This window comes from Eschrichtius robustus, chromosome 3 (genome assembly GCF_028021215.1).
Source record: "Eschrichtius robustus isolate mEscRob2 chromosome 3, mEscRob2.pri, whole genome shotgun sequence".
Classification (NCBI taxonomy): domain Eukaryota; kingdom Metazoa; phylum Chordata; class Mammalia; order Artiodactyla; family Eschrichtiidae; genus Eschrichtius; species Eschrichtius robustus.
The window spans coordinates 13,261,880-13,289,875 of record NC_090826.1 but is presented as its reverse complement, the minus strand read 5'-3'; the positions used below and the strand labels follow the sequence as shown (position 1 = coordinate 13,289,875).

At 50.3% G+C, this 27,996-nt stretch overlaps 1 protein-coding gene and 1 non-coding gene across 2 annotated transcripts in view; both read right to left on the bottom strand.

Moving 5' to 3' along the window:
• LOC137760516 (protein-arginine deiminase type-4-like) overlaps positions 1 to 27,996 on the bottom strand; it is a 38,286-nt gene extending 10,290 nt beyond the window's left edge. Inside the window, 14 exon segments of the mRNA XM_068537504.1 lie at positions 1,816 to 1,923; positions 3,588 to 3,699; positions 4,639 to 4,742; positions 4,877 to 5,055; positions 6,351 to 6,476; positions 7,936 to 8,050; positions 9,532 to 9,599; positions 11,139 to 11,205; positions 12,788 to 12,968; positions 18,257 to 18,325; positions 19,996 to 20,012; positions 20,488 to 20,559; positions 21,323 to 21,503; positions 27,905 to 27,996. Of these exon segments, the coding sequence (XP_068393605.1) occupies positions 1,816 to 1,923; positions 3,588 to 3,699; positions 4,639 to 4,742; positions 4,877 to 5,055; positions 6,351 to 6,476; positions 7,936 to 8,050; positions 9,532 to 9,599; positions 11,139 to 11,205; positions 12,788 to 12,968; positions 18,257 to 18,325; positions 19,996 to 20,012; positions 20,488 to 20,559; positions 21,323 to 21,503; positions 27,905 to 27,996 (1,491 nt within the window).
• Positions 40 to 170, bottom strand: LOC137763207 (small nucleolar RNA SNORA18). The gene has a single exon (XR_011073765.1). It is a non-coding gene; the product is annotated as a small nucleolar RNA SNORA18 (small nucleolar RNA).

Genomic DNA, 27,996 nt, shown 5'->3' with positions numbered 1-27,996 from the left:
ATAAAAAGTTTGTTAGGTTTTTCATAGTTTACTTGGCAGCTCTGTCTTGTAGTTCTTTCCCACAGATCTAACAGGTAGTTCTATGAGTAAAGGAAACTACACAGTTAATCTATGAGGCGTTTCCAACGATGTAGGTTTACAGAAAAAGCCCCATTGGGATAGACCTCAACCATGACTCTTTTGAATTATGGTTTTCTCAGGGTATATGCCCAGTAGTGGGATTGCTGGGTCGTATGGTAGTTCTATTTTTAGTTTTTTAAGGAACCTCCATACTGTTCTCCATAGTGGCTGCATCAATTTACATTCCCACCAACAGTGCAAGAGGGTTGCCTTTTCGAGGAGTTTGACTTTGATCCTAATTCTTTTCCTGAGTGATTTGAATACCCCAGACGAGCGTGGCTAAGAGACCGTCGCAGCCCCCCTCTTCCGAGGCTGTCTGTGGGTTGGGTGAGGACACCTGTGCTGCGGTGTCTGTCTGTCTGCCTGGCAGCTGGCTGGTGACGTCAGAGAGCCTAGCCTTCCTCACTCTTCGAGACATGGCCACTGAACACAATAGGAGTGAAATCAGCGAGAAGTGCCAAAGTCTCAGCGCAGCTGGCAAATTCATCCTGTTGCTCCTGAAACAGGATTAACCTGATTCTGTGGCAGAGAGATACCAGTGACCCCAACTAAATCCCCTCATTGGCACCACTCAGCACAGGAGAACAAGCGAGTTAAACTCAAGTTTCCTTTCAAAGCCTCCTTCGTGGGCAGGGCCGCTTCCTTTCCCCTTGGGGCACAGGGTGCTCCTTGGAAAGCCATTCCCCACAGCAAACCTTGCACCCTGCACTCTTTCCTTTGTTTTCCCTGGTGCCTGAGGTTAGGGGGCTGTCCAGGCTCAGATCGCAGGCCTGGGGTCTTACTGGGAAAGCAGGGAGCAGGGTGCTCATGGCCCAGTTTGAATTCTAGCTTCACTCTATTTTTTTGTGTGACCTCGGGAAAGCTGCTTCACCTCTCTGAGCCTCAGTTTCTTCGTCTATAAAATGGGCCTAGTGATAGCATCTACCTTAGAGGTTGTTAGATTAAATGAGTCAGCTCATGTAAGAATTTAGCCCTGTGACTGCCACAGAACGCGTGCTCAATAAATGTAACCATTATTATTGCTATTATTATTCTTCTTCTTTGCTGAGTTTGCCCAGAACTGCCAGGTTAGTCAAGCATGACTCACTAATATGTCACCCTCGCCCCACCCCCCAAACACATGTAGAGACCTTGGCTGATAAAGTCACACCGAGGAAATGACCACCCTGATCCTGAACACCCCCATGTCCCAGAGGGAGCCCCCCAAAGACCAGACTCCCACCCAAAAGACAGAGCCTCCAGCTGGACATTGGGGAAGGTTCTGGTCCTGGCCCTACCCCCACCTTCCAGCAAGAGCATCTTTTTTTTTTTTTTTTTGGCCTCATTGCACAGTATGTGGGATCTTAGCTCTCCGACCAGGGATCGAAACCGTGCCCCCTGCAGTGGAAGCGTGAAGTCTTATCCACTGGACCGCCAGGGAAGTCCCAAGAGCATCTGTGGGGAGGATTTATGTCCTCGGCAGGGTTTTCCTGAGGACAAAGTGAGCTCATGGCCAGAAAGGGCTTTGGGAAAGGAAGAGCCAGATCTCATCACATAACAAAAATGCCCTGGCCACCTGTGTGATGGCTGCTTGGGCAGGACGCACACCTGCAGGGCGCTCAGCAGCAGGCGGGGGTGGGAGACAGAAAATGAGGAAGGAGGCCTCAATCAAGGCAAGGGTTTCAGCGCTGGTGCCCATCCCCGTCTAGTACGTACCAGCACGCATTTGATGGGGAAATCCTTCAGGCCTCTGTTCCTTGGGGATTCAAAGACCACGGGCAGTGTTTTGTGTGGGGCTTGGATGTAGCCGATCTCCATCTCATCCTGTGAAGAGCGAGTGGAGGGGAGGCTGTTACGCGTGCTGCCTGGGTCTCAACCCCCAGCGCAGGGATGGGGGTGGGGAACCATCCACACTCTCCCCCTTGCAGTCAAGGGCAAGCACACGTGGGACATTCAACTCCAGAGGAGGGGCTCCAGGAAAGCAGAGCTTACTGTCCTGTGTTTGAACCAACGTGTAGTGGAAGCAATGGCGTGCCCTTCACTCTCGCTCCTGGTGAGTGCCGGGCCAGATGCCAGGGACCCATGGTGTACGAGCCTGTCCTCGAGGGGAGATCCAGGAGCTGGGCACTCACCACCCGGTGCTAGGAGGTGATGGGAGGGAAGTGAGGGGTCTTCGGGAACACGGAGGAGGGACTCCTGATTCAGTTGGGACGGGTCAGAGGAGAGTTCTTAAAAAGAACCTACTTTATAGCACAGGGAACTCTACTCAATGCTCTGTGGTGACCTAAAAGGGAAGGGAATCTAAGAAAGAGAAGATATATGTATATGTGTAACTGATTCACTTTGCTGTACAGCAGAAACTAACACAACATTGCAAAGCAACTATACGCCAATAAAAATTAATTTAAAAAAAAGAGAAGGAGCGTTGCTGAGCTGAGGCTGGAGGGCAGAGGTAGCTCTGCCCCAAAGGAGGGCAGGTGAGGCCCCAGCCAAGCCCATGGGGCAGAGACGGGGAGGGCGCAGAAATGAATCGAGTACACATCCTGCCTGTATTTTACCAGGCAGGCGTGATGTTGGACACATCACTATTAGCTGAACCATCCGAAATTGCCATTCTTGGAGGTAAAAAATGGTGGCATATCAGCCATTTCTTCTGGTTCAACCTGATTTAACACAGATGGAAGGATGAGAAAGGAAGAGAGGGTATTATTTGGAGGTTTAGAAGAAAGAGGAATGAATTCCCCGCTGGAGGGATTGAGGACATTTATGGAGGGGATTCGAGCTGGGATTGGACAGGACTGATTTGGACGTGGGGGTGGGAATGGGGAGGGCGGCTGGAGAGAAGGAGCAGGGCTATGGGATGGGGTGGGAGCAGGGCGGGCAGCATGGAAGGAGAGGCACGGAGGCTCGGTCAGCCCGCCAACTGCCCACTGGCACCACCCAATGCCAGGTTCTGGGTGTTGAGCTGAATGAGACTCCCTCTCTGCCCTCAGGGGGCTCATGGCACGATGGGGTGGAGGGGGAGCCTGGCACAGAGACGGAATGGTGATCCAGTGTGGCCAGTGTGGGACAGCCAGATTGAGAGGCAAGCTGAGGAGGAGGAGATGGGAGCCATGGAAAGTGCTGGAGCAGGGGTGTGGCCTGGCCTGGTGGCCAAGCCCGGGAAGGCTGGCTTGGAGGGAGGTTGCTAGGGAGAATGGTTGAGCTCCAGCCCCCTGAGCTTTGCAGCATTTCCTCAATTTCCTGAAGTTGTCTGAGACCTTTCAAGCAGGAATGTGGTCATCTTGGTGACCACGGCCGGCATGACGTGGCCGCAGTAGATGTCAGTGGAGTCACTTGCCTGAGCCCTCCGTCTGCGAGGACCCTCAGAGGCTCCTAACTCTCTGAGGAAGGGTGGCCAGCCAGGTGCTCGGCCGAGCCCCAGGAGCCCAGGTCCCCGTGTCCCTTGACCCTCAGGGATGCGCCTCCTGTGCGCCCGGGCCACGCACCTGCATCCACCGGTCATTCATGCTCTCCTCCTTGGCACAGACCATCAGCTTGCACCTGGCTTTCTTGGCCAGAGCAGCCCCTGACTTCAGGAAATCCTCATTTTCAAATAACCTAGAAAGAACAGAAAGAACAATCTCCTTAGTGCCCTTGATTCAGCAGCCAGTGGCCTTGGCTGGCCTCCGAGGGGGCAAGCTGGACCCCTGGGGTGTCTCTAGGGATGGAGCAGGAACTCAGGGCTGGGTGGAGTGGGGGAGGGGCACAGCGGGTGCTTCAAGACACCTGGAGCCTGGACAGAGGCCGCAGCTCACCCTGTCTCTCTGCTCTTAGCGAGCTTAGCTCACTGAACTCTGGTAACAGCCCAGTAGGGGAACTAGCGGGCAGCCTTCCACCGAGGAGGAGACAGAATGAGGAGGTCAGAGGTCAAGGTCACGCCATCTGGATTCAAACCCAGGCCTTGCTGGTTTCCAGCCTGTGTCCTGACCACAGGGTTACATTCTCACCCCTTCTGCCCCAAAGCAATGGGAAGAGGAGAGGGGAAGGTCCCCCTGTGACCCCGCATGGTTAGCAGGGGCTCTCAGACTGCGGGAGGGATGCCAAGCCTCCTCCGGCAACTTGTGAAAACACAGCTGGGCCCCGTCCTGCCCCCAGAGTCGAGACCCAGCAGTTCAGAGGTTGGCCCGGAACGTGCATTGTAAATGAGTGCCCAGGGGTTCCTGGTGCAGAAGGCTCACAGGCTGCCCTCTGAGGAGCCCTGGAGGCCTCGCCCAGGGACCCAGGGTTCTCATCTTCCAGGTCTGGCCAACTCTAGAGGCCCCCAGGAGCTAAAGCAGCCCTTGGCCTGCCTCAGGGCAGGATAGTGACACGGAAACACCACCAATAATGATTTTCCTGACCTTTTTATGGTTCTTAACAAGCCTCAGCCCTCAGCAAGTCATAGCACAGATATCACCTTTTCCCCATTTACACAGCAAGTGCGTGATGGGCTCCTGGTCCAGGGCTCTCCCTGGGGGTGTGTCTGTGCCCCGCCCTCAGCCCTCCAGGGCCCCTCACCTGCACACATACACCTCCTTCGGGGGCTGAGTATTGGGGGTCATGATCCAGGGGGCCACATGGAAGACCACACTGTCTTGGAAAACCAGGACCTTGGGGAGCTCCTGCAGGGGGAAGGGTAGGGGAGGAACTGTCACAGCAGCCAGGGCCCAACACCTACTGCTTCCCAGTGGCTGTTTGGAGCCCCCTCCCCAGCTGGGCCAGAGCCTGGAAGCCTAGATCCCCCCTCTTGGCCTACTGGGTTGGACGTGTCCAGCAGGGAGACATTGAGGGAAATGAGCCCTGGGAAGCTGGCGTCTGGGAAAGCCAGGCCCTCCACATAGAAGTCTGTGCTGTGATGGCCACCCTGGAGCTCCAGGGGGTGAGAGGGGTGCTGTGGCCCCAGGATCATGCCGTACCTGGAGGGCTGTTTGTCTGCTGGGAGAGAGCAGGGGAGGCTCAGGTCTGCGTCCCTACTTCTGAGACCTTGTCTTCTTGGTGTGTGATGCCTTCCCAAGGCCGTGGCATCTCACCCCTAAGGAACCCTCACAGCTGGATCTGGCAGGAGCCTCCCCTTAGGAGGAAGGGACTAAAGGCCCCGCCCTCACCCTCCCGATGGAGGTCCAGGAATGGAGTGATGAGGGTGCCTGAGTCATTCACAACTTTACAGAAAGTCCAATATACATTATAGTTCATTCATTCGTTCATCCATCCATTTACTCCCTATCACCTGCTCTCAGCTGACACCTGGAAAGACCAGGGCGACTGTCCTGGTCCCCAGGGAGTGCACAGTCTCCTGGGTAAGTAGGGAGGAGCAAAGACAGTCAAAATTACAAATAGTAGTAAGTTCTGGAAGGTCAGGGAAGGCTTCCTGGAGGAGGTGATACCTCCACAGAGGCAAGGAGTTGGTTTGTGGCCAAACCAATGTCAGTCTAATCGCTGTGGTTTGAATGGAAGTCAGATCAAGTTGCGCCTCTGCACAGCCCTCAGATGGCCCCCCACCTCCCATAGACTAAAAGCCACAGTCATTTCCTGCCTCCCTGACCCAGCCCCTTCCCCTCTGGCCTTTCTTCTCCACCCTCATCCCCCGCTTAACCCTTGCATGACACACTCCAGCGGAGCCGGCCTCCCTACATTCCTCAAGCCCATGGGCACATCCCACCTCAGGGCCTTTGCACTTGTGGTTTCCTCTGCCAGGAGTGCCCTTCCCCTGGGTGTTCCCACACCTCCGTCTGCTCAGTGACACCTTCTGGGGGAAGCCTTCCCCGGCCCCCCTTCCCCACACCCCTCGTTCTCTTCCTCTTCGCTGTTGCATCCTTCTGTGTAGCATTTAATGCCGTCTGAGGCACTAGACACTTTACTTAATGATTTTACATATCATTGCTCTCAACCCGCTGAGATGAAAGTGACATGAGGGCAGGGACTTTGTTTTGTTCTTTGCTCCGTGCCCTGTGCCTAGAGCCGAGCCCAGCACTACCTTGGGAGGGAGGTCATTTCCTTCTCAGTGCTCATCCAGCCCCAGACATCATCTTGTTTGCCTGCATTTTGTCTGTGCCCTTTCTACAAGGTAATGGGCAGAGGTGTCCATCTTGCTCACTGCTGCATCCTCGGTTCTTAGAACCTGGCACAGGGTAGGTGCTCGGGAATTATTCACTGAAGTGTGTGTGAAGGGGCTGAGTCCCATTGGCTGGGGTGGGAAGGGAACACCAAGGTGACGGCCAAGGGCGACTCACCATTGGCTCGAAACACCCTGACTTTGTCCATCTCGGATTTGGCCACATGGGGCACCAGCTGGTGCTTGCTGAAGAAGTCCCTGGGGGTCTTCGTGCTCAGGGTCACCAAGGACATGTCCTTCAGGTCTGGAATGAGAAGGGTGTGGCCTGAGACGCAGGCCCCTGAGACGACGCCCCCCTCACCAAGACCACCCTTCATCACGTCACCTGGCTTTATTTTCCTTATGCTCTTTCCAGTATTTAAACAATATTTTTCATTTTAGAATTAAAGGAATTCAAGGTTTTGGTCCTCTCCCACTAGGATGAGCTTAGGATATAAACTCGCCAAAGCAGAAATCACATTTATCTTGTTTGTTGCTCTGTTCCCAGCTCCGAGAAGCATCTAGAACAATGCCTAGCACAAGGCAGGTGCTCAATAATTATTTGTGGGGTGAATGAGTGGAAAGGTTTCTCCCTGGGGCCTGCGTGGGAAGTGAGCCAACCTGAATAGTGGCCAGCAAAGGCTGGGGGAGATTGAAGCTGGACGAGAGTCAGAGGCTGGACAAGAGTCACGTGGTCAAGGGCACTGGAGTGGGCGGGGTTTGAACCCTGGATCTGTGTGAGCTTGGGGAGGTATTTCAGCTCTCCATGCCTCTGCTTCCTCGTAAATACACAGGGCTAAGCGCAGAGCCCACACGGAGGGAAGGGTACAGTCACATGTGTAAAGTGCATATTACAGCGCCCGGCATCCTGGGAGGGTACATACGGGCTGTTTGATTATTACTGGGTGCCAGGCACCGTGTAGAGGCTGCTCCCTGGCATCAGGCCAGGCCAACTCCACGCAACTTTAAAATGCATCCATTTCTAGGCCATTCTAGCAACTCCCCAGGAAGGCGGCAGCTGCTGCCCTGGCCAAATGATCCCGCCCCCCCCTCAGTGCCCTCCTCCAGTGCAGGTCTTCCACCCTGGCCACGCCTCAGAGGTGTGCCAGCAGGGACCCTGCGCCCAACTTGTGCCCCTAAACCTGACCTGGTGTTGGGATGCCCAGGTTCAAATCCTGAGCCTGTGACTTACTACCTGTGTGACCCAGAGCAAATTGCTTAACTTCCCCATACCTCAGTTTTTCCATCTGTAAAGTGGGGGTGAGGACCATACATACTTCTGAAACTTGAGCTGAAGGATCAAATGAGTTAAGGATTCTGAACTGGTCCGAGCAGTGCCCAGCCTATGGCAGGGGCTCAGGGCTGTTCTGACGTGAATTTGGGGCTCTAGTCAGTCTTTCATTTTGAATTATTTTGGGCCCAGTTTTGACCCAAGAGCAGAAGTTTGGGTTGGTCAACAGGCTGGGGTTGGAAATTGGGCCCTGGAGGAGGCATTGGGAGACTCAGCATTGCTCCCAGCTCTTCCCTGGCTGCTGTGTGACCTTGGGCAGGTTACTTGCCCTCTCAGGACCCCTGTACATTCCTTCACCTCCATAACGGGCATGTTAACAAGAACACGCTTCCAATAACCCTGGTTTCTGAGGGTTGTTACAAGGCTCAGGACAAAAGGCTTCACAAAAAGGCAAAACTCTATTCATTCCCATTGGTTCTTGGGGGGTCTTTACCTTTGCTGTCAAGCTGGTCATCCTTGCAGTCCACAGTGGAAGATATGGGACTGTCTCTGTCACAGTTCACAAGCAGGATGGCGCCCTGCCCATGAGGGCCCCAGGTCCAGGTCCTCTGTGGACACCCAGCAGAGATGGGGCACACTTAGGATCCTGTGTATGTCCCTCCAACTCCTGGGAAAGCCCAGCCACCTTGCCCTAGCACCTCGATACCCTTGTGTGATTTACACATTTTGTTCCCACATCAGGTAATTTTTTGGTCCCAAGAGTGGATTTTTGCCTGCCCCAAAAGTCATAAACAAATTCCATTCATCCACTTAAAAAAAGGAGCCCAAGACAGTAAAATTGATTTCAACAGCTTTTAAAAACTGTTGGATTAGCAAACCAAACTGAGCTAAATATTTGTGTCTAGATTCAAATCTAAATAGCTCCTCTTCTGAGAACTCTTAATTACTCGTTCACCAAAGTGTGGGCACTGTTCTTAGCAGCTGGTTACTGTCTGCCCAAAGATGAAAGCAAATTGAGCAGCCCCTCCCAGCGGGAATCTAATAGTGATGACATCTTCTGTTTGTAGGAGAGCATTCTCCCCCAGGGAATGACTGCGTTTTTGGGAGGGACCTAAGGATGAATTCCACTCCCAGAGCTATAATTCTTCCCCCCACTTTTGACTGACCCCACAAAGGGATCTTAATTTTTGACAGGTCATATCATCCTAAAGTGCACACCAGCATATGGGGAATTCCCTGGCGGTCCAGTTAGGACTCGGAGCTTTCACTACCCGGCCAGGGAACCAAGATCCAGCAAGCCACGCAGTGAGGCCAAAATAGTAATCAATCAATCAATCAATAAAATAAAATAAAATAAAGTGCACACCAGCACAAAAATGTGCAGGCAGCTTTGGGGTTTCAGGGACACCCTGAGGTTTATCCACGCACCCCAGTTAAGACGATTCATCACCTGCATATCACACCACCCTATATTTCTGCAACATACATTCCCTTCCCCAACCTGGCTCCTTCCCTCCTCCACCCCCTGCTTCTTTTCTCTATTATTCACCCCATGTGAACCTCTCTCACTAGTCGCTAAAGTCTAGTATAGGGGATTTTTTTTTTTTTTTTTTTTTTTTTTTGGCTGCGCTTTGCGCTTGCGGGATCGTATTTCCCAGACCAGGGATTGAACCCGTGCCCCATGCAGTGAAAGTGTGGAGTCCTAACCACTGGACCACCAGGGAATTCCCCATAGTATAGGGGATTTTTGAGCCAGAGTTGAGACCTCCCTGCAAGTTTTTTCTCTGCTGTGCATGAACTGGGTGAGTCTAGTTTCCAGTTTGTGGGACACACACATTCTCTGAACCCACAATCGTGAAAATCTAGCTTTGTAGGATAGATGGGACCTATGTAAACCAAAACGGTAATGGTATTCGTGATTTTAATTTTCTTTTTTTTCCCCTGTTCTTCTTAAATTTGTGTTTCTTTTACTATTAACATGGATACATGAGACAGACCGCTGTTCACCTCATCACCACCAGGGGGCGCGCTAGGAGAACCCAGTGGAGTTACGGGAGCATTTGGGGTGCCGGACAAGGTCGAGCCATACCTGGTCCTTCCTGCCTCCGATGGACTTCATTTTGCCAGTGCGAGTGAAGTCCGCGCTCAAGGAGATTTCTGAAATCCCGGGGAGTAAGAGGAGAGGGTTAGCGAGGGTGCAAGGTGGGAGCACTCAGTCTGGTCCCAGATGGACAATCCTTTCCCCAGGAGACCTATCTGCACAAAGGCTTCTTTCTCACCGGTTCAGAGGAGACACAGGTTCTAAGACACCCCCATGTCTCCCAAGAAGAAGTCTGGCTGCAATTCTGACAGCAGAGCCAGGGCTTCTAACCACACGCATTCCCCTCTCATGGAGGACCTGCCACAGCTCTGATGCCAACCAGACCCTGCCTGTCTGGCCACCCCCAGGGGTCTCAGAAAGAGTTCCCGGCCACCCCAATGGATGTATGGTACGAAGCCCCTGCAAGGACACCTTGCCAGGCTCTCAAAGGCCTCTGGCCCCAACTCCAGCCCCCAGTGACTTTGGGGTAGGGGACACAGTGGTTATTCCAACCCCACCTAGCTCTTCGTTCTGTGTAGTGTGACTGCACCAGGGACAAACCACAGCCCCAAACATACCCTGCTCTGTCCAAATGGCATGGCTGAGAAAGCATATGTTCGCTTCTGAATCCTTCCCCTCTCATCAGAACGCATGACTATACGGTCATTCCAATGACATCGTGTAGTGACCTTGTGAGCTCACAGAATGAGATTGACCTAGATGACCTTTTAAACATATCCATAGCCATGTATCAATGTTGGGCCATAGAGCATAGCGCTTGGTGGCCAGAACTTCCTGGCTCCTTTGCTAACCAGCTGTGTAATCTTGGGCAAGTCCCTTTACCTCTTATACCTCAGTTTCTTCATCTGTAAAATGTGGTAATAATAGCGCCAATTTCATTGGATTGTTGTAAGGTTTAAATGTAAAGTCTTGGCACCCTGCCTGGCATAGAGTAAGTGCTATATAATAATAACAACAACAATATTAATAATTATTAGGAAAAGTGTATTAATGAAATAAATGAATGAAATTCATTAATGAAAAGAAACCTGAAGCTTTCACACGCTGCTCATATATTTAATGCATGTTTAAGTAGTAATAATAATATTATGATATTATTGCCCCAGATGAGGTCAAGTTAAAAATGTACTTTATTTAAAGAAGAATGCTAAATAAATATGAGTACAGGCAGATCACTGATGTGGCAAAAATGGTGAAGATGGGATGTAAATAATGGAATTTGGGGAACACTGGTCTATATTATTGTGTAAAACAGTCTCATCATCTACTTTTTCTCATAAATATTTGAGGTTTCAAAAAGGTATAGAGATTCATATGTTGAAAATCCACGTACCACTTCCTAAGCTGAGAAATAAAATTTTGAGATGTAATTGAAGCTTCCTGCAAACGCCCTCTCTCCCCAGCTCTATTCGGGGTTCACTGACTGGGGAAGGAATACTTATGAACTACCAGATGCATGACCGGCTAGAAATTATCCTTTTCTCTGCTCAGTCTAAAGTAAGCTTCAGGGTGTAGTTTCTCCTGGAGAGATGCCTTGCATGGGTGTGTGTGTGGAGGGAGAGGGGTGGTGCTCCAAGATCCCTGGCGTCACTTACCGACCCTGGTGACGTAGAGCAGGGCTTCAACTGGAGTGGTCTCAGGTCCATAGTATGAAATCTGAACCTATAGGACAGGAGCAAACCACTAATGATTTCCCTTAGTCATTCAACAAACACTAACTGGCCTGCTATGTGCCAGCTCAGAGCAGGGTGCTGAGGAGACAAGGAACAGGCGCCCAGCCTGTTAGGGACACCCCAACTGGTGGGAGTGGAAAGGGAGCAAAACACTCAAGTGACTGTGATGTATAGAAGAGGGTCCTTTGGGAGACCAGGGAGGCAGGGGCTTCCTCTGCCTGCATGGTGTCAGGGAGGTACCCTTTGAGGTAGATTTTGGAAGGGCAGCAGGAGTTCAGCAGATGGGGATGTGGTGGAAGAGGCATTGGAGGGAGAGTGGCAACACCAACTCCCACTGCCCAAGGTTAAAAATCCAGGAAGAACCCATCTGATTGGCCCAGCCTGGCCAGAGGAGGGCAGAGTGTCAGGAACCACACTTCTAAGCAAGATGATGGAGGGGAGCTCCCCAAAACAAAACCAAAGAGCTGCCACCAGAAGAAGGGGAGCTCCTGAGGGTCGCACTGAGGTGTCTCGACCTGTCCTGCAGATAATGGGAATCCAGGGAAATGTCACAGCCACTGTCACCTTGCATCTGGACCACGGCATCAGCCTCCTGACTGGTTGCCCTGCCCCCAGTCTGCCGCCTAGATCTAACTGACTCACTACACTGCAGCCAGTGGGTCTTTCTAACATACATATGTGGTCTTGTTACTCCTGGATGAAAGGTTTTCATTGGCTTCCTGTTGTCCTAAGAGAATGAGGTCTCTGACGCCAAACCCTCTAATACTGGCTCCCTCTCTCCCTCACCTTCCCTTCTACCTTCCTTTCTTTCCATGCAGCTCTTCCTCAGCTTCCCCAACACACATCTCACCCTCTCTTATCCAGAGTGTGCACACAGGCCACATCCTCTGTGTAGAGCTCTCGCTCCTCTTTTCCTCTCTTAAGCAGGTCACTGATACCATCCATCAGCTTGCCACTTCTCCCAGGAAGCTTTCTCTGATTGCACCCTTGCTGACCGGCTTTGATGCCCAAGGTCTGTATTCTTACAGCAGGCAACAACTCTGCCCCAGGAGGTATCCTGCTTGGCCTGTCCTGCTGGGAACAAGTAGTTGTTATCCCAGATCCCTGTGGGAATCCTGGAGGGTCCTGTTGAGTCCATCTATAGCCAATGTGGCTACAGTGGGTTGAATGGTGATTCCCCAAAAGATATGGCCACATCCTAATCCCTGGATCCTGTGAATCTGACCCTATTTGGAAAAAAAGATCTTTGCGGATGTAATCAAGGATCTTGAAATGAGATCATCCTGTATTATCCAGACAGGTCTTAAATCCAATGACAAGTGTCCTTATAAGAGTGAGGCAGAGGGAGATTTGACAGGTTGAGGAGGAGGTAATGGACCACGGAGGCAGAGATTGGAGCGATGCGGCCACAAGTCTAGGAATACCAGCAGCCACCAGAAGCTGGGAGAGAAAAAGAACTGATTCTCCCCAGAGCCTGCAGCGGGCTGGGGCTCTGGGTCGATTGAGTGGCTGACCTGTTATGACCTGCTGACCTCCTCCTACACATCCCAGCCCACGGCTGCCACACTCACCTTCCGGTCACCTGTGCTGTCGCTGGCAGCTGTCCTCTTCAGGCTCACCTCCAGCCCAGGGTCCAGGGGCCACTTGGAGGAACCTGTGAGATTCTGCTTGGCTGGAGGGCGGTGGGCAACATCCACGACCACTCCTGGGGAAGCATTGATGCTAAAGGATGTGCAGTCCTTGGGGGCAAAGCTGTGGAAGAGACAGATGGGGAGGACAGGGGGACACGGTGAGGCAGTGCCTGGCCCACTACTGCTCTCCCCAGCGTTCTTCCTTTTCCCACCAGTGTGGACACCAGAAGGCAGCCAGACTGACCCTGACCATGGGAGTAAGTACTGGTAGGTTGTCAGGAGGTAGTGAGAAACAGAAAGAAAATCCCCTGACCTGAAGAGGTTACGTTTGAACTAGGAAAAGACACACACACACAGATGTATGCATAGAGCGATGTGTGCACCCAGAGGTTTATACTACACAAACATGCACACACAGTGTTGTGCATATATGAAGAATCACACGAACAGTACAAACAGTACTCTGAAGGACCTTCCCTTTACAAAACAACTGGATCATGTTTAGAATATACTTTTCAAAGCATTGCTGAGATGTGAAAAGTAAGGGAAATTGCCAAGAATTCCCTTCTCTGCATACACACACACACACACACACACACACACACACACACACACACATCTCACTGTGGTTAAGAATACCAAAGACAAACAGATCTTAAAGGTATCCAGAAAGAAGAAAAGAAGTCAGGTCACCTATAAAAGAATAATAATTATCAATAGATTGAAAGTAGACTTCACAACAGCAGTAATGAAATCCAGAAGAGAGATGAATAATATCTTCAAAGTATCTTGAAAAAATAACTATTAACTTAGAATTGTGTACTTAAAAATTATATTTTAGGGCCTCCCTGGTGGCGCAGTGGTTGAGAATCTGCCTGCTAATGCAGGGGACACGGGTTCGCGCCCTGGTCTGGGAAGATCCCACATGCCGTGGAGCAACTGGGCCCGTGAGCCACAACTACTGAGCCTGCGCGTCTGCAGCCTGTGCTCCGCAACAAGAGAGTCTGCGATAGCGAGAGGCCCGCGCACCGCGATGAAGAGTGGCCCCCGCTTGCCGCAACTAGAGAAAGCCCTAGCACAGAAACGAAGACCCAACATAGCAATCAATCAATCAATAAATCTTAAAAAAAAATTATATTTTAATAAAAACATTTTCAGATGAAGAAAAACTGATATTTTAAAACCAACACACTTTCACTAAAGCAACTTCTAAGGACATACTTTAAGAAGAAGATACCTAATGTCAGAAGCATCTGGATGCAAGAAAAAATGGTGAACAAATAACATGGTAAATATTTTGGTAAATCTAAAAAATATTGTCTGTATAAAAAAAGTTTATAAAAATATCAAAATTGTGAGATTAAAAAAAGAGCAGAATGTAAACTGGGAGAGGTAATGAGAGTTAAAGTGTTATGAGGTCTTCAATTGAAGAGGGAATTAAGATAGTGTTTAATTCTAGATTTTATAGAGTTAAAAATTTATTATTAAAAGGTAAAAGTATTGACCAAAAGAATAGAAATGGAGTTCATAAATTTTTATACATGGAGAAAATGCAATAATTTTTTAAAAGAATGGATAATTCCATACAAAAAGGCAATTACATAGAAAAAGGCAACATAGAAAAAAATAGACAACTAAAAACTAAAAAGCAAATGGTAAAAAGAAACTGAAATATATGAATAATCAAAATAAATATAAATAATGTTACTAGTCAAAAGAGAGTTTTGGACTAGATAAAGAAAAAAATCCAGCTCCATGCTATTTATAAGAGATGAACCTAAAATACAAGGATCCAGGAAAGATGAAGTTTTAAAAAAAAAAAAGGAACATACATTAAGCCAATATTAGCCAGAAGAGAGCTGGGATGGATACATTAATATCAGACAAAATTAATTTTTAGACAAAAACCACACTATTAGCATATAATTTACATTAGGAAGAAATACTGTAAAGTACCTAGGCTAAACCTAACAAAAGATGTGTAAGGCTTTTATGGAGAAAAATGACCAAACCTTATTGAAATCAATTAGAGAAGACCCAAATTAAAAGAAAGAAATACCATGAACATGGTTAGGAAGGCTTAATATCATCATGGTATGAATTCTCTCCAAATGGATTCATGTGGTCAGAGAAATTCTGGGGTTTTACTTGAACTTGACAAGTTGATTCCAAGGTTTACTTGGAAAACCAAGAGGCTAAGATAGTCAAAGTACCTTGTAAGAAAAAGAAGCAAAAGGTGAGGGACTTGCTCTACCAGGTATGACTTACTGTAAAGTAATGGATTGCGTTGTAATGGCTTAGGTAAAGACAATGACAGATGCAACTTAAGAGAGATTCTACTTGATCTATGACAGAGATGGTCTTGCAAATAACTGGGGAAAGTGAAGATTGTGCAATAAATGGTGCTGGGACAATTGCTTATCCATATGGAAAATGATTACATTGAATAAATAATTAAATTGATCCCATCCTCACATCATATACTAAAGACTTAAGAAAGACAGAATTTTGCATCTTTTTTAAAAAAATAGCTCATTTTCTAGAGAACTTTTAGGTTCACAGCAAAATTGACAGGAAGGTACAGAGATTTCCCATATGTCTCCTGCCCCAACTCATGCATAGCCTCCTCTATTATCAACATCTTCCCCCAGAGTGCTACATTCATTAGAGTTGATGACCCTACATTGACACATAATTATCACCCAAAGTCCACAGTCTACATTAGGGTTCCCTCTTGGTGTTTTACATTCTGTGGATTTGGACAAATGTGTAATGACATATATCCACCATTATAGTACCATATCGAGTAGTTTCACTGCCATAAAAATCCTCTGTGCCACATCTAAAGACAAGTTGGCTATATCTATGTGTGGCCATTTCTGGTCTCTATTCTATTCCATTGTTTCATTTCTCTATTCCTTTGCTAATACCACATTGTCTTGATTACTGTAGCTTTACAGTTAAGTCTTTTTCTAAAAATAATTTTTATTAGGGTATAGTTGATTTACTTTACAGTAAGTCTTGAAGTCAGGTAGTGTCAGCCCTCCAGCTTTGTTCTTCTTCAATATTCTGTTGGCTATTCTGGGTTTTTTTTGTTTTGTTTTGTTTTCTTTGTTTTGTGTCTCCATATAAACTTTAGAATCAGCTTGTTGATATCCACAAAATAACTTGATGGGATTTTGATTGGGATTGCACTGAATCTACAGATCAAGTTGGGAAGAACTGACAATATTGACTTTTCCTACCCATGAACATGAAATATCTCTCCATTTTTTTACTTCTTCTTTAATATCTTTCATCAGAATTTTGAAGTTTTTCTTGTACAGACTTTATACATATTTTGTTAGATTTATACCTAAGTAGCTAATTTGGGAGGGGTCAAGTGTAAATGGCATTGTGTTTTTAATTTCAAATTCCATTTGTTCATTGCTGGTATACAGGAAAGCAATTGACTTGTGTCCTGCAACATTGCTATAATTGCTTATTAGTTCCAGAAGTTTTTTTTGTCAGTTCTTTGGGTTTTTCTACATAGATGATCATGTCATCGGTGAACAAAAAAAGTTTATTTCTTCTCAGTAGGTATCCCTTTTATTTCCTTTTCTAGTTTTAACGATTAGCTAGGACTTTCCATATTGTGTTGAAAAACAGTGGGGAGAGGGAGCACATTTGCCTTGTTCTTGACTTTAGTGGAAAACTTCAAGTTTCTCACCATTAAGTGTGATGTGAGCTGTAAGTCTTTTGTAGATATTCTTTATCAAGTTGAAGAAGATCTCCTCTATGCTTAGTTTACTGAGACTTTTTATCATGAATGAGCATTTGTATCTTTCAAAAGATGTTGGAGACATCTTGATGACCTTACTTAAATAAGACACAAAATCCATAAACAAGAAAGACAAGATTGATAAAATTCAACTAGATGAAAATAAATAACTTCTGTTCATCAAAAGACTCTATACAGTGAAAAGGCAAGCATAATCTGAGAAGAAGATATTCACAGCATAAAACCTACAAAGGCTTAGCATCCATAATATTTAAAGAACTTAGGCTACTCAACATGAAAAAGACAAACAACTCAACAGAAAAAAATAAAAGGGCAAAAGATACAAACAGGCATTCACAGAAATTGTAACGCAAGTGGATAATAAACATATAAAGAGGTGCTCCACATCACTAATAAGTAAGGAAATGAAATATTAAAGCCTTGAGACAGGGTTTTACACCTATTTGATTGGTGAAAAACAACATCATAGACTATATGGTTCAAAGGCAACTTTAACACACCACTCATGGGAGTGTCAAGTTAAGCATTTTGTAAAAGAACTTGCTGTTATCTTGTAAAGTCAAACATTAGCCCACCCCAAACCCAGCAATCCCACTCTTGGAGAATCTTTTGCACACGTACACCAGGAGACACGTTCAAGGATGTTCAGAGCAGCCCTTTCTGTGACAGTGAATGACCCACAGACAGCGAAATCCCCACAGACAGAAGGGCTAATAAATTGGAGCAGATTCAAACCGTAGTGGAAACAACTTAGAGAGGCAGCCCTCACTCCATAATGTCACAAGACATGGATTTTATGATTACACTTTTCATTTTTATTTTTGTAATAAAGTTCTTTGTCTCCATATCAAAAGCTGTAGGTATTCCTTATAGAGAATTAGGAAAATACGGGAAAAGTACGTGGCAGGCAGGCTTCTGAGATGTCTCCGATAACCCCCACCCCAGGTGTTCATGCCCTTGTGTAACTCCCTCCCCTTGAGTGTAGGAAGTCTCCCCAGAGACTTCCTTTCAACCAACAGAAAATAGCAAAACTGATGGGCTGTTAGAAAAGACCTCTTCCCCTGCCCCTCTTTTTCTTTCTCTCTCCTCTCTCTCCCTCTCTCTCCCCCGCACTCTCTCCCTCTCCCTCTCCCTCTCCCTCTCCCTCTTCCTCTCCTTCGCTCACCTTGATGAAGCCAGCTGCCACGCTGTGAGCTATGGAGAGGCCCACATGGCACGGAACTGGGGGAGGCTTCCTGCCAACCACGTGAAGGGAACTGAGGCCCTCAGTCCACAAGCCCACGAGGAGCGCAATCCTGCAAGAGCCACATGACTGAGCTTGGACGTAGGGCTGCCCTGGTCAAGCCTCAACATGACTTTAGCCCCGCTAACACCTTGATTGCAGCCTTTGAGCCCCCAAGGCAGAGGGCCCAACTAAGCTACACTGGATCCTGACCCACAGAAACTGTGAGATCATAAACGCTATTGTTTTGAGCCAGCACGTTTTGGGGCAATTTGTTACATGGTGATAGATAACTAATACAGGATCAGTCCTTGACAAAGATACCATTCCACTTCTGCTAAACTCTAACAGCAGGTGTCCCTGTGTGTCCCCTGGTGCAGGCACTGACTTTCCTACCTGCCCTCACCTGCTTTCAGCACAATAGTGGCCGGGGAGCAGGATGGCTGGGTTGTCGTCCCTGGGAGGCACTGACTGTCTGGGTCGGGGAGACAGCCAGGGTCAATGTGGACGAAGTATACAAACTATGCCTGCCACCACATCGAATAGCCCAGGGGCCAGTCTGTCTACACCAGCTGGCTACGGCACATGCCTGTGGATGTGGTGTCTGCAGCCGGCTGGGGCTCTTTGTGATCAGACACTTGCCTGCAGACTAGCGGGGACGCAGGGGCTCAGCTGCCCATGGGAAACCTCTGCCAGGTCAGCCTGGGAACAGCAGGCAGCCTCAAAGGGCTGGAGAGTGGCGATGGGCTTGGGCCACTTCTGACAGGCTGTGTGACCTTGGCCTAGGCACTGACCCTCTCTGGTCTCAGTTTCTTCCTCTGTAAAATGGGAATAATGTTTACTACGATGATGCTTTTTACGATGTTGTGCAGATTGAAGGGACCACGTGTGGTGCTCGCCCCTCTTCAGTAGCTAGGTAATAATATCAGAAATGAAGGGACATGATAGTAACAGTAATAATAAAGAATGCGTGGCCCTTGCTGGAGGAGAGTTCACGTCCAAGGGATGGTACAGCAGAACCAGTGCCCCTCTGCTCAAGTGCCTCAGTTGACCCTACACCTCCCTGGCCAAACCAAAACTTAAGAAAGGCCCTGGTTTCTCTGCCAAAGCCTGGAGGCTCCTTCTCTGCTCCATGCGCAGCTGTTTGCCTTTATGCTCACAAAGCCGAGGTGGGAAGCCGGGCGTCCCCAGCTGCCCAGGTGCTGTGGCAAGAGGATGGGGATGGGAGAGGGACACGCCATGTGTCTGTTACAACAGGAGAACGAACAAGCGGCTCAAAGAACAATGGGGAGACAGAGACAGTGGGGGACAAAGCAGGATGCAGGACCTGCCCGCGGGGTGGTTCCCCTCGGCTCGCTCTGCCCGGCATGGCTTCCTCTCCAGAACCAAGAGAAGGGCGCGGACAGATGGGTCTGCCACCTGCTGGGGCTCTACAGCCATCCTCTCTGCCAGATGGGAAACCGAGGCTCAGAGAGGTGAGGCCCTGCTGGGAAGTGGCACCACTGGGGTTTGATTTAGGATGCGTGTTCTTTCCTTTGGCTGTTTTCCAGACCCTCTCAGGTCCTAAACAAGGGACTTTCATAAACACACAAGGGTTTTTATTGTGTTGGGGGCTGGGGGACCCGTGTGCGCTATTATAAGATAAACCAGAGCTGAATCTTCTAGTAACTTCCAATAGCCTCACAGAGGCAGCACCAAGAACTTGAGCCCCAGACAAATGACATCATTCCTTCAGCTCCTGCATCTAACATTTCCTTACAACGATCACCAGCTGGGCAGCAGCGTCTGCAACACTCACGTTCAACAGCACATGCAATCCTTACAGAAAAGGGGGACCACTCTGCCAGACTCTTGGCATGCATATTATAATTTAATCCTCACTGCAACTCAGCAGGGTGGGTGTTAATTTCCCCATTTTACAGATGAGTAAACTGAGGCTCAGAGACACTAACAATCTTGCCCTGCTCCCCACTGTCACACTGAGTGGTTTCCTCACCCCAGTGATTGCAGCTCCAGAATGCCCACGGTCCTCCGTGGTTGCCACCTCCTGGACCCCCCACCCCCACCCTCACCCCTCCGTCCTGGGAGCCCCTGAATCCTGCAGTTTCTGACCCCCATGTGTCAAGCCCCAGCAATGATGCTCACCTCAGGCATAAAATTACCTGGATCCCGGGCAAAGGGGGGGAGGGGAAGTAGGGGACACTCCGATGACCCTCCTCAGTCCCTGCGGTCCTCGGTGCCACGGAGCTCAGACTGGGGAGGCATCCACACAGCCTCTGGCTCAGTGCAGGGCACCCAGGAGCGGCCCCTCACAGGATGGCTGGTCCCCTTGCCCTGCTCCGGGGGCCTCTGTTCTGACTCACCAACTCCGCTACTTACTAATCATGTGACTTCAGGCAAGCCACGCCCCTTCTTGGTCCGTTTCCTTGTCTGTAAAATGGGTTCATTGAGTCCTGCCCCACCTGCCTCATGGAACTCCCTGGATAGGATAATTCAGACACATGGATGGTAAAGATGTGGGGGTGATGGAGGGAGCCTGTCCCCGGGTGTCAGGCAGCTCTGACACCTGAATTCTAGCCCTCCCACTGATCAGCTATGTGGTTCCAGGACAGTTACTCTGAACCTTGGTGGCCCCACCTGTGAAGTGGGGATCAGACCCTGCCTCTCAGGGCTGTTGTCGGGGCTGGGGGAGGTCACGGCTGCCCCATGCTGGGTGCATGGCCAGTGGTCCTTAAAGGGCCAGTTTCCCAAAGTATCGCTCCCGACATGGAGTGGGGACCTGCCACCCACACGACAAGGCCTGGTTCCCATCACCCCTTTAGGGGGCATCCCCTGTGCCCTGTGTCGAGGGACACCCGACTTCTCCCACTTTTTAAATCCCCCCCTGCCCTGGGGCCAGAACACTGCCTCCAGCTGGGTCTTGGTCTCAAACTTAATGGGCAGAGAGAGGAGAGGAAGGGGAGGCATCCTGCCTCTGAGAAGTGAATGGGGTCAGGAAGAGAGTGGGTTAGGGGAAGGTGAGGCCCCTGGGGAAAGGGGTCTCCCCAGGCAGCGGCTTCCCTCCCCCATCTCTGCTTTCTCTCCCTCATTCAGAGTATCAGAGACCACGAGTCAACCCTCAGCCTACAGATGGGGAAACTGAGGCTCGACACAGAAGAACTAGGACAACTCCTCCCTTCACAAGGGGTCCTGGGAAGCAAGAGAAGGAGCAAAGGCTGGCTCCTGTTCAACACTAGGAGGAAGGTGCTATGATTATCCCCATTTTACAGTTGGGGCAACTGAGGCCCAGAGCGGTGATGTGACTCACCAGCAGACTCAGTTTGTGTTTGTAAGTTGCAGAGCTGGCTGGCTCCAGGGCCAGGCGCTTACCCACTGTGCTACCCTGCACTCTGGATAAAGAGAGGGCACTGGGCCCTTGTGGAGTGAGATCACTGCCTCCCCATCACTCCCTCAGACCAAGGGACCTGCTTACGTGACTGTCATTGAGGTCGTTGCTGGGAGAGTTCATGACCACGATGATCTGCAACCCCGCATCAAAGCACCACCACCTGGTGTCTGCATGCTCCCGGTCCCTCTCCACTCCGGGAGAGATGTAGATGTCCACGCCGGGGGTTCTGTAGACCTCAAACATCTCTGTTCCCTCAGGTACTGACCTGGGAAGAACAGGGAGCCACGGAAAGTGCTAGAGGGCAGCCCTTGTTCTGATGCTTGAGCTCTGGCTCAAACTCTTGCTTCCTCCAGGAAGCCTTCCCTGACTACCCCAGGACTCTCAGATTCTCACAGCAAGCTCCTGGAAGTCAAGCCTAGACCTCACACACAGATAAACATTCTCACATTCTAAGGTTCTGTGTTCATTAACATTTCCCTTGTGAGTTCTCCAGGCATGAATTGTAGGGTTAAAAATTCCACGCTGTTCTGTGGCCCTGGGACCTCATTTCCCCCACTCCAGCTAGTCTGGGAGTCCTGCTTGAAATCAGTCTGTTCATCCTCTGATTGTCTGTGGGGTGCCTACTGTGCATGCTGGCACTGCTGGGCTGAGGCAGATACACCCACTGCCCCCGAGCCTTCAGTCTGGCTAGGGAGCTGAGGACAGCACTGCCCAGGGCAGCCGGACGGGATTCAGGGTGACGGGGTCAGGGGTCAGTGGGATCCCATGTAGGGAGAGACCACTGTGGGCCAGAGGAACCAGAAGGCTTCCTGGAGGAAGCAGCACACACATCCAGCTGGGGGATAACAGTAGCTGACTTCGGTTGAGCCCTTGCTATGTGCCAGCCCTATTTGAGTTTCTTTATGTGCCTTATGTCATGTAATCCACTCAAAAACCCCAGGAGGTAGCGACTATTATTGTCTCCCGTTTTACAGGTGGGAAACTGAGGTTAAAGTAAACTGTCCAAGGTCATGGAGCTAGTTAGTGGCAGGACTGGGGTCCAAACCCAGGCCTTCTGGTTCCTGAGTCCACATTCTTACCCAAGAGTAATAACAACAGTAATCATAACCCCCAGGGCTCCCCTCCCCTGAACATTTACCATGGCAGGCTTGGCTAAGACTTTCCAAATATCAGCTCATCTAATCCTCAGCACAGCCCCAGGAGGAGGGGATCATTACTCCCACTTAACGTGGGGAAACTGAGGCTCAGGATGGGCAAGAGGCTTCCCCAAGCTTGCACAGCTGGCCACAACCACTACCCAGGTCCTTTCCCTTCCCTGCCTCCACGTGGAAGAAAGCAGACCTCCTCCAAAGCACCCTCTTCACTCCTCTGCCAGCATGAGTCTGACACTTCTCAACATGCCTTTCCTCTAAAAAAAGAGAAATAAATGAAGCCTAACTGTACTCCACCAGGCGGGTCCCACTCCAGGGCTTGGCCCTGCCAGGTATCTTCACCAGGTGGGAGGGGCTGACACACCTGTGTCTCATTCCAAGCAGGGCTGCCAGATTTAATAAAATACGGAACACCCAGTCGGACTTGAATTTCAGATAAACAACAAATAATTGTTTTAGTATAAGTATGTCCCATGAAATATCTGGGACATACTTACACTAAAAAATTATTCATTGTTCATCTGGATTTCAAATTTAACTAGGCATCCTGGATTTTATCTGGCAACCATACTCCTGAAGCTGTAATTTCCAGGGCTCTGTCCTATTGTGCCCTGGATGTGTGAGAATCTAGGTAGAGAGACATGGGGACACAGAGACAGCGACAAAGGGACATGAAAAGATATGGAGAGACAGAGACTCATGGAGATAGACCCGGGTACGAAGGGCTCCCGGTATCCTCCCGCCAAACACAAGCTAGAGCAGAGCGCCTTGGATGGTCCTTCTGGTATGAAGACCACCGAGTTCCCAGGCCCCAGCCTCTGGTTTGGGGTATCTCAGCCCAGCTCCCCTGCACCTCCCTGGCCCAGGCCTTGTATGAGGCACCAGGGGACCCCTGATGAAGACAGAAGTGCCCCTGCCCAGGAGGGGCCCAAAGAAGCTGAGAGCTTGGTAGTGCCAGGACCAAGGTCAAGAGTCAGGTTCTAGACTGGGCTGGGTTGCCCATCAGCCAGGTGACCTTGAACAAATCACCTAGCCTCCCCGGGCCCTGTTACCTCACCTGTAAAGTGGGATAATGACACCTACTGGGCCAACCTCACAGGCAATTGTGAGGCTCAAGCACGATAATAGATGGGGAATTCTTGGAAAACCACCGTCCCAGGACTGGGGAAGGGGTTACTAGGGTAAATTAAGGCACAGGAAATGGGTGGATGGGAGCAGGTTGAGAGGGTGTACTGGGGTGTCTGGGGAAGGCTTCCCGGAGGAAGGCAGGTAAACCGAGGACAAGGAAGAGACACATCTAAGGGGAAGGGGTTTCCACTGCAGAGCCTTAGGAGGTCAAGTGCAAACTCAGGCTGCAACGAGCTCATTCTCATTTCACCGCTATGTAATGGGAAGCCAGCGACGGTTCCTGATCAGGAGGGGCAACCCAGTGGAACCACGGGGAGGTGGTTAAGCCTGTGGGCTCTGCGGCCAGGAAGCCTGGGTTCAAATCCCAGCCCCACCACTCACTAGCTGTGTGACCTTGAGGGAGTGACTTGGCCTCCCTGTGCCTCAGTGTCTACATCTATAAAGTGGGGTGATGAGAAGACGAAAGGAGTGTGAGTAAACACTGGGGATGAGTAAAATTTGGAGGCACCTGAACCCATGCCCCCATTTCACGGCTGGGGAAACTGAGGCCCAGAAGAGGAGAGACTAGAAGACAGGGCCCTAGACTCCCAGTCTAGCGCTCATGCTCCGTCATGCAGCCGTGTGTTAGGAAGATCAAAGGGGAGGCTTCTAGGAGGAGAGCCTGCATCAGGTACAGGAGGATCTGGATTCCCCATTTCCTGGAGGACAGGGAAAGCGGCCAGAGGCTCACGTGGATGAAGTTCTTCCTCCAGCCAGGCCCCCCCCGAGTGCAGCATGCTGCTCTAGACAACATCCCCAGCCCAGTCCTGGGGGCACTTGTGGCTGGGGGCCTCGTCCTCCCCCAACGAGTGGGGCAGTCCAAGACCCTCCCCAGCACAGAGACCTTCTAGCCAGCCCAAGGGCCCAACTGATCCAGTGGTACAGCCAGCCTAGGAGCTGGTGCACAGTGGGGAAAACATGATGGGATGACCAACAGTTCTGGTTTGCCAGGGACTGAGGCATTTCCTGGGGTGCAGGACATTCCATGGTAAAACCTAGAAAGTCTTGGGCAAACCGGGACAGCTGGTCACCCTCACAGTGGTCAAATTCAGATCAAGCTATTGAAAATGCAGATTCCAGAACCATAAGTTCTGCAGTCAGAGCTCAGGAACCTGCATTTTAAACCACACTGATGCCCAGTGAAGTCTGAGGACCATGGCTAAGGATGGACTGTCTCAGAAACAGTGGACCCTGGTCCCCCGGGAGTGTGGGAGTGACTCAATGTGAGCTCACGCCCTCCTGGGAATCAAGACAGGTCAGGTCTTCCTTTAGAGTCGTGCCACCCCTTCAATGGTGAGGATGATGGTGGCGACAAGGGTGATGAAGACGGCTCTCCTAGTCATAGGACGTCAGTACTATTTCCCCCACTTTACAGATAAGAAAACTGAGGCCCAGAGATGACAGGTGACTTGCTCAAAGTCACACAGCTGGTGAGTGACAGAGCCAGGACTCACAGCCAGTTCTGTCCCCACTCCCTTGCAAACCGAAACCCACCCTCTCAAGGGCTCAGGGCCTCCACCTCTGGGAAAACAAAATCAGACATTTCAGAGCCGGGAAATTGACAGTAAAGGTCTTTGTGGCTGAAAACAGGAAAGTTGACAAGATGACCACCAAGGTCCCCAGCAAGTTGGCCCACAGGAGCCGAGGAGACCAAGGCCCAAACAGCTCAGGCTTTGGGTACCAGCTGCCCCTTCCCTCTTCAGTGAGGGTCCCAGATCCCCGACTGCACTGGCCTCGCCAACAGAACACAATTCAGGAAGTCACTGCCCCTCCTTAATTCTACGTCTTCCTGCCCCTGGAAAATGGCAGTCACACAAACACTTTTTACAAAGTCCAAATAGTTAAGAGAGTTAAAGGTGCGTCTACCTCCCAGAGCCCAGCTCTCTGCACAGGCAGGTTGGAGCTTTACATCAAACAAAATCTGGTAGAGACAGAAGGGGAGCTGCTTTGTCAAATCAGGGAGGAGACTCAGAGGCCTCCACGAGCAGAGCTTGAAATCCACTCTTCTACGCCAACCTCCTCAGAGTACATATGGGGAAACTGAGGCCCAGGAAGGAGCAGAAAGTTACTCAAGGTGACATAGCAAAGGGTGAAAGAACTAGGGCCAAAACTCAGGGTTCCTGGCCCCCAGGTGCCCCAAGCCTTTTCTTTCTATTAGACCACGTCTGCTGAGCAAGGGGTGAGTTGTTTGCCCTTCCAGCTAGGGCAGCGGTTCTCAACCCCGGCTGCACGTCCAGCATGTGGCTCAGCACACCTGTGTATTACACTTCCTTACCCTCCTCCCTAAGAATCCCTATTCAGGAAAGCAAAACCCCCTTACCAAGTCTGGGCCATCTCCAACTCAATGGAAGGAAGGAAGACAGGGTTTAATCCACTAGTGATTAGAGAGCCCCAATGGTCTTGCTCATCCTGCAAGGCTCTGGTTGGTGCCCTTTCTCCAGGAAAGCCTGCCCTGACTGCTCAGCCTGTGTTAATTTCTCTTTTCTCATTTCCTCCTTCTCCCAGTATGGCTCAGAGTTTGTTCCCCAGCCATCTTGTGGATGGCAGGTTTGGGGACGCTTGAGGCTGTCTAGAGAGCCAGGAAGGATACTTAAAATGATGATGATGGTTATAATGGTAGTAGTTACCATAATTGAATGTTCACATGCCAGCCATCGCCTACGTGCGCTGCATGCACAATCTCATTCAATCGTCCCAATGGCCCTTTGAAGTGTCAATCGTCCCAATAGCCCTTTGAAGTGAAGGCCAAAGTGCTCGGGCTGCATCCTGGCTCTGCCTCTACTCACTGGTTGTGTGACACGGGGCAAGTGACTTAGCCTCTATGTGCCTCAGTTTCCTCATCTCTGCAATGGGGATGAAGACAGTACCCATCTCACAGAATGGTTGTGAGCACTAGTTAACATATGTAAAGGCTTTAGGGCAGTGACTGGTATGGAACAGCCTCTAAGTATCATTGCTGACATTATTATGACCTTCATTCTATAGATGAAGAAAGAGCCACTTGAGAGGTTAAGTGACTTTCCCAAGGTCAGACTTGAGAGGTTAAGTGACTTACCCAAGGTCAGACAGCTGCTAGGTCGCAGAGCCAGGACTGAGCCACCACGCCTAGTGCCCTTTCTCTTGTTGGCCCACAGTCTGAGCACCAAGGATTACTAAATCACTGTATCTCTGAGCCCGAAGGGACTTTAGAATTAGTACAGTCCCGCTCCCCTTGCAAGACAGGAATCCTTTCCACAGCACCCCTGCAAGGCGGTCCAGCCTCTGCTAGAACCGCAGGACAGGTCCTCAGAGGGCAGGGACCACGCCTGCTTGTTCACCATTGTGTCCCCATGCCTGGCACGCACTAGACCCCCCAAAAATACTTGAAATACTTGACGAATGTGTGAAAGAACAAACTAGGAGCTCTCCCCCATCCCCAATGTGGTCTGGTCATTGGAGGCCCAAGAGTCCCCCGTGTGAGGGTGCCAGAGGCTCCACCCCCCACCCTGTGACTGTCCCACCCACAGCTCCTTTGCAAACCCCAAAGTGGCCCATCTATCCACAACACCCCAAGATACTGCTGCCTTTGCCTCTCATGGCCCAAATCCTTCCTCCGTCCTCTAGGAAGGTCTGCAGGGAAGGAACCAGCCCCCGGTTTCCTGGGGCAGGTCAAACTAGAGACACATCTGCCCCATGGGCGTGAGGAAGCCAGGGCATGAGGCAGCCATGGGCACATAACGCTGGAGGAGGCGGTGGTGCCAGCCGGCACGGGTACACCTCCTCCTTCATCACCCCTCTGTGGCTGCCCCCTGCTTCAGGATCAGCTGAATCCCCTTCTCACTCCTCACTGCCCACCCACCCTCAACTGGGCTTTAGCTCCTCCTACTAGCTTGGAGGGCTTGTTCCAGACTTGGTTCCCTCCCATGACCAGCTCCTCACCCCCTGTCATCTAATGCCCTGGGACCAACCCCATCTCTGCTTCTAAGTTCACTCCAGTTTTTAAAGTCTTAGTCTGAGACACTGGTTCTCAGCTGGGGGTGATCTTCCCTCCAGGGCACACTCGGCAACGTCCGGAAATGTTTTTGGTTGTCATAAGTCGGGGGTGTGCTACCGGCATCTAGTGAGTAGAAGCCTCTCTACCCCCATTCAGTCTCCCACACTTAACACCCCCTAGCGGGGGTTCTTTAAGAAGCCTGGCTGAGAAAGACGAGGACCCAAGCTTCCATGATTGGCAGCTATGCCAAGGCCAAGGCTCAGGAGAGGGCAGCCAAGTCAGGCCTGAGCCTTGAGGAAGCCCCACACAGCTCGCAGGGAGAGCCCAAGAGGTCAGCACCAGGGGCCTGCAAACCCCCAGGCTTCTGGCTCTTACCCATAAATGTCCACGAGGGTCTCCACGCCAGCCACACACATGGCACTGGTGGGATGCCCCAGAGACACTCGCACGATCCTCTGCAGAGACAT